The sequence below is a fragment of the Pseudophryne corroboree genome, chromosome 6, assembly GCF_028390025.1.
Source record: "Pseudophryne corroboree isolate aPseCor3 chromosome 6, aPseCor3.hap2, whole genome shotgun sequence".
Classification (NCBI taxonomy): Eukaryota; Metazoa; Chordata; class Amphibia; order Anura; family Myobatrachidae; genus Pseudophryne; species Pseudophryne corroboree.
In genome coordinates this window covers 182,963,490-182,976,909 of record NC_086449.1, presented here as the reverse complement: position 1 = coordinate 182,976,909, position 13,420 = coordinate 182,963,490, and the positions used below count along the sequence as shown (strand labels likewise).

At 43.8% G+C, this 13,420-nt stretch overlaps 1 protein-coding gene across 2 annotated transcripts in view; it reads right to left on the bottom strand.

The window, feature by feature from the left end:
• Positions 1 to 10,222: 10,222 nt before the first annotated feature.
• The window catches only part of ERLIN2 (ER lipid raft associated 2), a 71,024-nt gene continuing 67,826 nt past the window's right edge, over positions 10,223 to 13,420 (bottom strand). For both annotated transcript variants that reach the window (XM_063925451.1, XM_063925452.1), the window contains exon 12: positions 10,223 to 12,766. In XM_063925451.1, the coding sequence (XP_063781521.1) occupies positions 12,572 to 12,766 (195 nt within the window). In that variant the 3' untranslated portion in view covers positions 10,223 to 12,571. The remainder of the gene's footprint in view (positions 12,767 to 13,420) is intronic.

Below are 13,420 nucleotides of genomic sequence, written 5' to 3'. Positions count from 1 at the left end.
GCAGCCCATGTCTTCTTCATGCATATGCACAACGTGTGACTGAGTATAACTAGGTGGCCAAGAGCCGGGCTGTAATGTGCATGCAGATGCGGTCATTGGTCAAACAGCGCATACAGTAGCTAAAGTACTGTAAAGAGCATAGTATGGGCAAGCAGTTGCACAGTGTGACTAAAATGGGCGTTGAAAAGTCACAAACATAGCCGTCTGTAGGGGTGTGAGTTGGGTGGTCTTCAGTATGCCGGCGGTCGGGCTCCCGGCGACCAGCATACCGGCGCCGGGAGCCCGACAGCCGGCATACCGACACTTATTCTCCCTCGTGGGGGTCCACGACCCCCATGGAGGGAGAATAAAATAGACGCGCGCCACCGTGCCCGCAAGGGCCTCATTTGCGCTTGCCACACTGTCGGTAAGTCGGCGGCCGGCCTCCCGGCGCCGGTATGCTGGTCGTCGAGAGGCCGGCCGCAGGCAGATCGTAGTGAACCCGAGTGAGTTATCGGTGTAAGTATCCCTGATGATGATGACTGCATGCGACTGGTCACACTCGGTGAAGAGACACCCATGTATGCACAACGCTCCCCCCCCCCCCCCAAAATCTACTGCATTTAAACAGTGACTACACACACCAGTGCACGCTCAGTTTACAAATAGCCCAGTTCACACTATTGCGGATCCCTTTCAGTACACATTAGTAATCACATATAATTTCCTGCCGCATTATCATATTTGCGTACAGCAGCTGCCTCACCCCTGTAATGTTTACATTGTGTACTGCAATTTTTATCTGCTTCAGATGCCACTGTGAAACCAGTCATACTCCAGCCACCACCGGCCCAGGTACGTCAGGGTCAGAGTTGCAGCTACAGACTTGCGCAAACTATGAATAGGTCACAAAGGTGACAATTATTTTTTTTGTACACCCTTTTTGCGACTCAGTTTATGTGCAACTCAGAATAGGGCCTGCTGAATTTAAAAGCTGCCACTTGCATTACTTATGTGACGTTACCCTAATGTATTATTAGTTCGGATTGTATGTTAGAAGACTATTTACCAAACTTCTCATCAGTTTACACATGATTTCCCATAAATTAGTTAAAAAGGATATTTATTAATCTTATAATACGCAAATATCAGTGTATGGAGATGCTGAGATTTAGATATTTATTAATCTACGGATTGGCTCTGATAGGCAATGCCATCAGTTGGCTACCCCAAAAACAAAGGGTCTTATTCAGCACGACCCACAAATGCGATGCGATCACACTGAGATGTTTTTATCACTGATGTGCAGGTCGGCCAATGTGATCGTAATGATGCGAACGTCTTGCCTGATTGACTGGCAAAGGCGTTCGTGGGGCGGTGATTGGAAACGGGTGGGTTTGGAGTGGCCACTGTGACGGGAAACATGTCGAAGGGCCAACTGCATTCACAGCCAGGCTACGGTGGCAGGGGATATTCCCTTATTGAGCAATGCGATCACAACAGAATTGCGATCGCATTGCTAGGTGGTCCACAGCATGCGATCCCAATTAGTTGCAGTTTTGCTATTTTAGCAAAACTGCAACTGAAGCTGAATAGGGTCCTAAATGTGTAAACTTGTTTCCACTGTCTGCAATATTACGCTCTGCCAGAACACTTTGCTAATCACGCTGCCACGGATCCCATTCAGTTCATGTTTATAATCACGCTACCACGGATCCCATTCAGGGCACATTGGTAATCACGCTACGATGGATCCCGTTCAGTGCACATTGGTAATCACGCTACCGCGGATCCCATTCAGTGCACATTGGTGGTCACATTTCCTGTGCACTGACAGAATTTCAGCAGCCGCGGTACCTTAGATCAGTCTGTGGAAAAAAAATACTACATCGGTAAGATTATAGAACAGCATTTGTAACTCATTTACAAATCTTTTTGAGGACTTTCCCTCTAAACCAGTGGTTCTCAACCTCGGTCCTCAAGTACCCCCAACAGTTCATGTTTTCCAGGTCACCTAGCAGTTGAACAGGTGTATTCATTACTCACTGAAACATTTTAAAAGACCCACAGGTGGAGCAAATTATTTCACTTGCAATCCTGTGAGGAGACCTGGAAAACACGAACTGTTGGGGGTACTTGAGGACCAAGGTTGAGAACCACTGATCTAAACCATCAGAGTTCCTGTAGGTATGCAACTATATTAATACAGAAGTTCACAGATTATCTCTCCACTCTGGCTGGTTGGAACGAAAATCTGATAATGTATGAGAGCAAATGACAATCATTCATTTTCTCCCAAACGCCAGAAAATAATCAAAACAGACAAAAATGGTCATTTGTACAAATTGCTTAAATCAAACTGTCTGAATGACCATTTTTGTCTGTATTTCAGTGTTTGGGAGCAAATAGTCGTAGACTGTCATTTGCTACAATATTTACCAGATTTCTGTTCCACCAGCCATATTGGACAGATAATCTTAGTGTGTAGGCCGCCATAGGGCTTCCAGGAGGACTGAATTTGAGGAACCTAGGCTATACATAAACAATCTAGTAAATTTAGCCCTGCACATGGCCATGAATGATGTGACATGCAGATTTGTGCAAATGCAAATGAGGCAGACGAGAAAGGGTTGTACCTTTCTGAATTCAACATGTTTTATTGTATTTACATCTGATTATAAATGCATACTTAGATTTAAAAAAACAACCATAAAAAAACGCGCACACACCAATCTTTACTACGTGGGCTTAAGTGTATTTGACCCATCTCTGACATACACCAGGCATGTATGCTGTGGCTCCAGGCTTGCACGCATTTTGTGCATCAGCCTGGAGTCAGGAGCATATTTATATATACATATAGTGGTAGATACTCAATTAGCTTGGTGATATCACTCATGTACTTGCAAGGGAGGGGTATTTCTAAGTGAGAAACAAAGCTTTTTTTTATAGCATATTTAGAACAATCCAAATTTTTAATGAGAGTGTGATAAATATTTTTCTTGTAAATTCACAGATAAACTTTTGCCAGGAGATGGGCAAAGAGCTGTAAGCCATGTGATAGCGTAAAGCTATCACACTGCTAACTGGTTTGGGTCCCCGTAAGCTGGCGCATGCATCACTAGGGGCTCACGGCCAAGGAGCCTCCAGCTCCCTCTTTGGAAAAAATTGTGAATCAATAGCCATAGACTACTGTAGGAGAATGCCATCAGACGATGGGAGTTATCTGTCGGTGCCATTCTCCAGACTGCTTTGCATTCCTAAACTTGGTAAATGTGACAGCTTTGTAGCCTCCCCCCAACAAAAAAAAGATCAGCTGCCTTTGAATAAGAAGAACAACGTACACTGTGCAAAACTGTATCCAAACAAAACAGCAAGCATATATACATTGAAACCAGTGGTTCACAAACTCTGCCCTCAAGGACCACCAACAGTTCATGTTTTCCAGGTCACCTTGCAGGCGCACAGTTGTATTCATTACTCACTGACACATTTTCAAAGATAGGCAGGTGGAAATAATTATTTCACTTGTGATTCTGTGAGAACTGGAAAACGTGAACTGTTGGGGGTCCTTGAAGACGGCGTTTGGGAAGCACTGATTTAAACTATACAGTGGTGGCAGTGTCCATTCACATTACTCTACCGCCTTAAACGGTACTTTTCTCCAGCAGGGCCCACAGGTTATCCACAGGATAACAATGAGTTTTGATGGAGCGACAGCGGATTGGCACCAAACGATCACAAGCTTTCAGTCCTCCCAGGATGCAACAGGCCCGTCCATATATCCCCGCCCACTGGCTCAGGCAAATCAGTTTTTTGTTTGGTGCAACAGGAGCCAGACCATGGTCACAGGGCTGCTGTTCCTGGCAGCCCTAAGCTTTCTTATTTTATTTTTATAGACTTACTATGTTTTTGAGCGATCTTTCTTAACAGCGTCTTATACGTATATTGGAAAGAGTCGCTCCAACAACTCTCCGCCGGGTCGCAACAACGCTTACCCATGTGTACAGTGCTGTCTCGACGGGCGTCTGTGTCGGATATACTAGCAGGTCCAGCAGACATTACTAGGCTGTGGCCGGAGCACGGGGAGAAAGTAAGGCATCGGTTCCACATAGTCGAGGAATACGGACACAGCCGCACTATTGGGAGGAGACTACCAAACAGTAGCTGGCGCACCGCCACCATTGGTGCTCCAGCGCTAGGCCTTAGGGATCATAAGGCACCAGTAATAGTATGAGGCTGCGATCCCTAGGGTTGATGTCAGCGGTGGGGAGTTAAGACGTTCTCCTGGTCGCCCCTCCCCCGAGTTCATGACCAGTTTACGCGAGTCTCCCGCCATGAACTGTTGCCTCACTTCAGTCTCAGACGCTATCACGAGGGGTCTCGGTCGTCGCATAGACCGCTGCGTCTGTGTTCACTAAACGCTACTGCGAGGAGACCTGGTCGCAGTACAGGCGTCTGTATGACCGGTGCATCTGTGTACACTTAAGAGTTCCCGGAGCGGCAGTGTACACTAGTAGCGTCTGAATCCACTCAGCGTTCGCTAACGTATTGATCGATCTTGGAAGTGAGGTGAGTCTCCCTGTATCCCACTCTACTGAGTATGGGTTATACAGCACTAAATTTCTACTTTGTCAGTATGAATAGTTAAGTTTAAGTGCCTTTTGCATACGAGTCTGTGTACATTATTGTGGTTTTCTTCGCATTGCATCTAAATACCTTAAGATCTGTATAAAACAGAATTCAGTATTATGTACTCCTACATACTTTCAAATGTATTTGTAGTTGACTATATGCTCATATGACTAATATATAACATGTGACTGACTGCTAGTGTGATTGCTGACTTTAATATATGTTTGTCAGTTGTTTCTTCTGGTCCTCAATACTGGTGCATGGGTAGGGTCAGATTGATATTACTTTAGAAGGTTAAAGTGATTACATTCACAAATTGTGTAGTACACTGTGAAAGTGCTGATTATTTATCATGTCTTAGAGCGGCAAAGGTGACGAGGGTACACTCACAGCAACACCAACACTTGTCTTGCAAAACTGTATTATCCTCTCAGGATCTGGTACAGGATGGTTTATGTACAAATTGTTTTGCGTTTCAGCTGATTACAAGGCAGATCCCTGTTCAACGTTAGGTACAGATAGATCCACCTTGGGCGATGTCTGCACAGACCGTGTCCAGTATAGCTGAATGGGTAATTCCTACAGCTTCAGTACCAGGAATGGGGTACACTAATAACCCATATATGCAGCTCCCTACTTACAGTATATCTTTTCCCTCACCAGCTTCTCCAAAGAGAGAAGCTGATAAACCTAGTGTAGGTAAACCGTCAACTTCACAGGCTACACAGGATGATACATCAGACGATGAAAGCTCTATATACTCTACTCCGGCATACGAAGAACAAGTAGAAGGTTTCAGCTCAGTGAATATAGCTAGGCTAATTAGAGAAATAAAGGCCATTCTATCCTTAGAGGATTCAGCAGAGCCTGTGTTAAAAACCAAGGCACCTGCATTTAAACGGCCTAAAGCAGGTAAGACTGAGGTTCCAGAGTCAGACCAACTTAAGGAAATCATGGAAGAGGCTTGGGCTACATCCAGTAAAAAGAATTCCCAAAAAATGGGATTCCAATTATCCTTTTCCAGCTAGGGACTGTTTAAAATGGGAAATGGCTCCCAAAGTAGATACGCATGTCATTTGATTAGTGCGAAAATCTATAGGAGAGTGGATGGTTTTCTGAAAACCATATTTTCTCTGTCAGGTGCAGTCATAAGGCCAGCCATGGCTTCAGCTTGGATGGCAAAAGCAGTTGCTGCCTGGATAGACGTACTGGGAAACGGTCTTCCAGCACCTTCAAGGGAGCAAGAATCCTATATAGCTCACATAAAACAGGCTGCAATATTCTTAGAAGAAGCAGCATTAGATATGGGCACTATCGCCTCCAGGGCATCAGCTTCAACAACAGCTGCTCGCAGAACACTTTGGTTACGTACATGGAAAGCTGATTCAGAATCTAAGAAGGTTCTGGAATCTTGCCTTTTACTGGAAGCATTCTGTTTGGTAAAGAATTGACAGATATTCTGGAGTCAGAAGCAGACTCCAAAAAGGTAACATTTTCTTCTACATATAACCCCAAACGTAGGGGTCCCGCTTTTTCGGGCCTTTGGGTCACAAGGAAAAGCAAAAGGAAAAAGTGATCGTAAGCAGCCCCAATATAATAAATTTGGTAAGGCAAAAAAGCAATGGGCTACAAGAACGCCAGCCTCAAAACCAGAGAATAAGCCATCAATATGATGGTGCGGGCCTCCTCCTGGGAGACCCCATGGTAAGGGGCCAACTTTTTCAGTTTGCACAGATATGGCAGCAGTCTACAACAGATGCCTGGGTGCAAGAGTGGTATCTCTGGGTTCTGTTTTTCCCTTCAAGAAACATCCTCCTCGAAGGTTCTGCCCCAGCCCATCTCGTGTAGAGACGAAGGCCAGGGCTTTGCAAGAAGCAGTTCAGAAATTGCTTCAGTCAGGAGTAATTCCAGTACCCCCTGCACAACGGGAACAGGGGTTTTACTCCAACCGGTTCAGAAGCCAAATGGGTCATTCCGGCCAATTCTCAATCTCAAAATGCTGAACAAATACATTTGGGTACCTCGGTTTCACATGGAGACGTTATGCTCCATAGTTTTGGCCATGGAACCAGGGGATTATATGGTATCCCTGGATATCCAGGATGCTTACATACATGTTCCTATAGCACTGTCCCATCAGTGCTATCTCAGGTTCACTATCCTCCAGTAGCATTTTCAGTTCCAGGCATTACCTTTTGGGTTAGCCACGGCACCCAGAGTGTTTACCAAGATCATGGTGGTTATGGCAGCTTATCTTCACAAGCAGGGGATAAGAATATTTCCATACCTTGACGACCTGTTAATTCTAGCACAATCACAGGAATTGCTCTTGGACCATCTCCAACAGACAATAACATGTCTGCAGAGGCAAGGATGGCTCATAAATTGGGCAAAATCATCTCTAGTTCCGTCACAACGGATGACTCACTTGGGGGCTGTACTAGATTCGAGTCTGCAGAAAATAATTTTTACCTCGGGACAAGATAGCCAAGGTTTAGTCAAGGACTCAGGAGTTGTTACACAGTCAAACAATATCAATCCACGCAGCGATGCGACTGATGGGTTTGATGGTGTCAACATTCGACATGGTGGAGTATGCACAATTCCACTCAAGACCACTGCAGCGTCTGATTCTGGCCAGAAGGAATGGAATACATCAGACAATAGAGAAACAGACTATGGTACTTTCACACAAGGTAAGAAAGTCATTAGCCTGGTGGCTACAAACATCCCATCTAAACAAAGGGAGACACTTCTGGATATCAGATTGGGAGATCCTGACAACAGATGCCAGTCTTCAGGGCTGGGGAGCAGTGTTCGGAAGATTATGGTTCCAGGGACAATGGACCACAGAAGAAAGTTGCCTGCCAATAAATCTGTTAGAACTTTGGGCCATATACATGGCACTGATTCAGGCAAAGGACAATCTTCAAGAAAGACCAGTACAGATTCGTTCGGACAATGCAACGGCAGTAGCGTACCTCAACCATCAGGGAGGAACGCGCAGTCAAACAGCAATGAAGGAAGGAAGTCACATACTAAAATGGGCAAAACGCTATCTTCCAGCATTGTCCACAGTATTCGTTCCGGAAGTCCTAAACTGGGAAGGGGACTTTCTCAGTTGACATGCTATTCAAGCAAGCGAATGGGCTCTTCATCCGGAAGTCTTTCAGACTCTAGTAGACAAGTGGGGTTAGCCAGAGAGAGATCTCATGGCGTCCCGCCTGAACAACAAAGTACCCGTGTACGGGTCAAGAACAAAGGATCCCGGAGCGATCTTTGTGGACGCCCTGTCAGTGAAATGGGATTTTCATCTGGCGTATCTGTTTCCTCCGATCATCCTGCTACCCAGGGTGGTGAGGAAGATAAAAGAAGCAAAGGGTGCCGTGATTCTAATAGCTCCGGGCTTGGCCCAGAAGGCATTGGTACACAGATATGCAGAGAATGTCGATGGATGCTCCACGTCTGCTCCCTCAACGTCCAGATCTACTAATGCAGGGTCCTTGTTACCACAGGCATCTGGATCGACTATCGTTGACAGCATGGCTCTTGAAACCTCTATCCTAAAATCAAGAGGACTCTCACAACAGGTAGTTCAAACAATGCTCAGAGCAAGGAAACCCTCCTCAGCTCACATTTATCATCGAATATGGCAGGCCTATATTCATTGGTGCAGTGAAAGAAATATGGACCCGAAATCTTTCCAAATTTCTAGGGTCTTAGATTTCCTTCAGGCGGGAATGGATAAAGGTTTGAAGGTGTACTGTATGGTTCCAAAAGAAAATTGCCAATTTACAGGATGTGCGTACTTTCTTCCAGGGAATGCTGCGCATTAAACCTCCCTTTGTTCATCCTACAGTGCCTTGGGACTTAAATTTAGTCGTGAAAGCCCTTCAAGTTGCTCCATTTGAACCACTTAATAAAAAGTGGATCTTAAATGGTTGACAGCTAAAGTTCTCTTTCTACTGACTATGGCATCAGCTAGAAGAGTATCAGATTTAGGAGCACTGTCATGTCGTTCTCCTTTTCTGATTTTTTTATCCAGATAAAGCAGTTATCAGAACTAGGTCTGGGTATCTTCCTAAGGTGGTGTCTAAATTCCACCTTAATGAAGAAATTGTAGTCCCGGCTTTTCAGGTATCGGGAATTTCTGCGGGAGATGCGTCGCTGGACGTAGTCTGGGCATTAAGGATCTACGTGGATCGTACCAGTGCCATCAGAAAGACAGATTCTCTCTTTATTCTCTACGGATTTCACAAGAGAGGATGGCCTGCTATTAAACAGACGCTGGCAAGATGGCTTCGAATGACGATTTCGGAAGCATATTCTCGAGCTGATCTCCCTGTTCCAGATAATGTCTCTGCTCACTCTACTCGTAAGGTAGGTCCTTCATGGGCAGCACAAAATGGTGCTTCAGCATAACAGATATGTAAGGCAGCCACATGGTCTTCCATTAACACATTCATTAGACATTATTCCTTGGATACTTTTGCCTCTCATGACGTTGAATTCGGGCGAAAGGTTCTCCTGTCTAATCAGGAGCGTCCCCACCACTAAATTGCTTTGGGAAATCCCATTGTTATCCTGTGGATAACCTGTGGACCCTGCCTGAGAAATATACGTTATGGTAAGAACTTACCGTTGATAATGGTATTTCTCCTAAGTCCACAGGTTGCACAAGGATCCCACCCTGACGCACCTGATTTGAGGATCTTGCTACTCACTAACCTTCCTTCTTGTACGGAAGGGTGTGCATGTGTGTTCTTCTCACTTGATTAGAGCTCTACATGATGCTCCTGCCTAAATGCTTTGGAATACAACTGATTTGCCTGAGCCAGTGGGTGGGGGATATATGGATGGGCCCGTTGCATACTGGGAGGACTGAAAGGTTGTGATCGTTTGGTGCCAATCCGCTGTCGCTCCATCATATCCCATTGTTATCCTGTGGACTTAGGAGAAATACCGTTATCAACTGTAAGTTCTTACCATAACGTATATTTTTGGCACAAATGCTACTGTATATTTTAACATAATTAGATCAAACAATAATAAACAAACACTTTTAAATGTTTATTTTCCTTCTAGAGTTAGCTGGCTGTTTGCATACAACCATGTGGTAAATATATTGGGCCTCTCAGATTTTCGGAGCACAAAATGCGTCGCAATTAGAGATGTTGCTTGATGGTGTTTGTAGGAAATGCAACAGTTTTATTACCTATTCCCACACAATATAATAATGTAATGAGGTGTCCTAAACATAAGATTAGGATAATCAGCATCTTGTAATGTCACACCAGACTTACAGGACCGGTAAATGATAAAGCTCCAAGAAGCCTCTCTGGATAGGAGTCCTTGGTTAACGGCATCTCCAGAAGGCGTTCTACACTTACTTGTACACCTCCTTACAGTACAGAACGCACCTGCTGCCCTCCTCCTCCTCTCCAGGCAGAAAGGTCCACAAGATGTGCACAGATCTAGATATGGATGCATTTTTGTGCACATACTCATTAAAACAAAATTTTAAAAAAATTTACACCACAAAAAATTAAGCACCAGCTATACATCAGGCTCATTGAGAACCCATTCCCTCAGTAAGAAAAAAAAACCCTTAACATTTATTAGTGTTTTTATTCAGCAAATACATTACAAACTGGAGATTCCTAGGAAAGCCGTGCGTATGCCAGCTCTTCCGAATAACAAATTTAAAGGGTCAAATTAATCAAACATTTCTTAAATTAAACATTTCTCCTGTTTATGTCTTTTAAGCCTAAAACACGGATTCAGCAAGTAATCCAAACAATAAGGGGGGTTAAATTCATAACGTGGGGCAAAAGCAATGCTAACCCAATAGCTCAGCAGTTGAGTAGTCAGATTAATGAAATACGATTGCTTGCTATCAGTTAAAAGCACATTTTCTTTTTACATTATTTTATTAAACCCACGTGTCACATCTTTCAGCCCACTATCAATTAGTTAACTTGATTTATATATAGAGTGGTATGTGGTCAGGATCCTGGCAGTCGAGACCCTGACAGTCAGAACACCAATGGTGGGATCCCAAAGGTAAGTACAGGGCTTAGAGGAGTTAGGGGGTATTCAATTAAGTGACTAGTTTCGACTGGTAGAAAAAAAATGGTACTAATTCGAGACAGGGTATTAAATTGCAGACATTTTTCGCCCGTTTCTGAATCCATTTTCGCCCATGCAGTTTCACTTTTTTTCCCCCGACATGAGTGAAAAATGCACCAAAAATGGGCGAAAATGCCTGCAAATTCATCAAAACACGTGTATCAGCAGCGAATTCGACGATACATGTTTTTGCAAGTGCCGGATTTTTCGAACAGTCCAAAAAACGGCACGGGCTTTGAATAGCTCAAACATAAATTCGGCCTAAAAATGGTTGAAAAAGTGCAGTTTTTCGACTGGTCGATATACGGCACTAATTGAATACCCCCCTTAGGCTGCGTGTGTGTGTGTGGGGGGGAGGGTTAAGGTTACGCTGTGGGAGAGGATGGTTAGGTTGCAGGAGGGGAAGGATAGGATAGGGGTAGTGTTAAAATACTTTCCCGCATACATCGGGATACAGACGGCTGGAATTTCGTACCCAACGCTATAGAGTCCTAAACATTAGAAATCACGGAACTATTTGAAAGCCAGTAGATAATGAGTAACAGAGGGCCAAAGGGCTAATCACATGGCCCCCAGCTCCTTCCTGTTTTATGCCCGCCAGCCTCTCTCTCTGCCACAAGCTTTTATTAGGAGACGTGCCCAGGAGTGCAGTTTGGTAGGGCATAAACAAGCAGTATTCTTTCCCCAGAGCAGCTAAACGGAGAGTAGCCCAATAACATACATTACTGGGAACACTTGCCAAATGACACATTCACTAAATAGCGAGCCCCTAAAAACACCAATCATTACTTCCATATGCAATACCTGCCCCCAACACTAGAAGACCTCTATTGGGCTACTGACCCACACAGGCCATTGAACACAAGGTAACAATGGAATAGTAACATTTGGTAAATACTTTTACTCTCTCAGTCAAACAAAAGGTCACAGATAAAGTTCAAGTTTGTAGTGATGTGCGACCCAGGATTTAGGTCTTCTGTAAGTGGTAATCATAAAATAGACTTTGGAAAGAATTCCATCTATTTCAGTATTCTAATGCTGACCACACGTTCTGCAATATCTGCAAGTGGCCCACCAAGTGGACTTAAAATTTACGCCTTCTCTCATAATCTAATTGAAATAGATTAGATTATTAGCGGACATATTGGTAAATGCAATCATAACACAATTGTACACACAGGCTAATAGAGCTTATCTGTGCTTCTGTGATGACAGGAGACACATAATGTGGCCAGTTACATATGATGCTAAATTCAACTCTGATCTTGTTGCTCTGGGTGAGCAGAAGAATTGCACCATGTGTGGTCGGGGTAAGGAACTAATCTGTAGCTTTCTGCATGTAGCAGACCTACACTCATACTGGAAAGTTCCATAACCGCCACAGAGTAACAGAGCACCTACCTCTAGTTTGGGGTCTATGATGTTAAGAATACATCCTACATAGTACAATGTGCAGACTACACAAGAGAACACAAATATTGGTCCCTAGGTAGTGTATGTTTCTCACAAACTCACAGGATTATAGCTGCTGGTATACGGATTACTTTCTAGAGGATTAGAAAATGGATTAGTCCAGACTGTGAGCTACTTCTAGTTGTGGTGGGGGCACAATGTTCTCCAACATGTATGCAAGTTGGTACACAATTTACAAGAACAACATTCTTACAATTAAACATTTCAGTTTACCAAGAAAAAACAAAGAAAGAACAAATAAAACCAACATATCGTCTTCCAGAATAACAGATTGCGATTTCTAAGATTTTTTTTTTCTCCATATTTATACTTTTTGTATTGGTAAAAATTAAGATTGTATTTCATGTCCTCAGGATTATGGCTCTTCTAAAAAGATGGAACTTGTGTCTTTAAATTGAAAGGGGTCTTCCAGAGGTAGTTCTGCTTTGGCAGGGGTCCCAGGTGAGCTGTCCATAAACATGTCTGGGATGTCTTTTCCAAAATATATCTTACTGTTTGCAGCGATGGCTTGGTACTTAATCAGTTGCAGGTATTCAGGGGTTAATTTCAGCTGCAGCAAAAAGGTAAAACAAATGAGTGTGTAGGGTAACATTATGGATAGCAAAGTACTGTAGGAATAGTAAAGATGGATATCTGGGGGAAGGACAGGAGAGATACTTTCAAACAAAAGTTGCCCTCTTGGCCACATTGCCACTGAAGCTGCCCACGAAGTGCAACATCGGGTGCCCATTGTCCCAAATGGACAAATCATTGTATTGCACACAGTAGGGATCAAAACTTAATGCTACACCTGCTAAATAAACAGATCCTAAATCAGAAGAATGAATAGGAGGTATACAAAGAGATAATACTTGCGTAGAGCATGCAGAGATGAATTAGGTGGGGAGTATGCAGACAAAGGAATAGCATGGGAGAGTAAAAGAACCGGCTGTATGTAGATAAAGCGCAGAGCAGAATAATACGGGAGAGTAAAATAACCAGCTGTAAATAGATAGTGAGGATGATTTTGAGTTGGGAAAACAGCAAATGAACAAGTAACTGCATCTTGGTATAACAATGCTGCACTGCAGGCAGGGCAGGTGTAATATGTGCAGAGAGAGTTAGATTTGGGTGGAGTGTGTCCAAAATTAAAAGGAGAGTTATGGTAGACTTACCATTGTTAACTTTCTGCGAGGTACGTTGGTTCCACAGGAAAACATTGGGG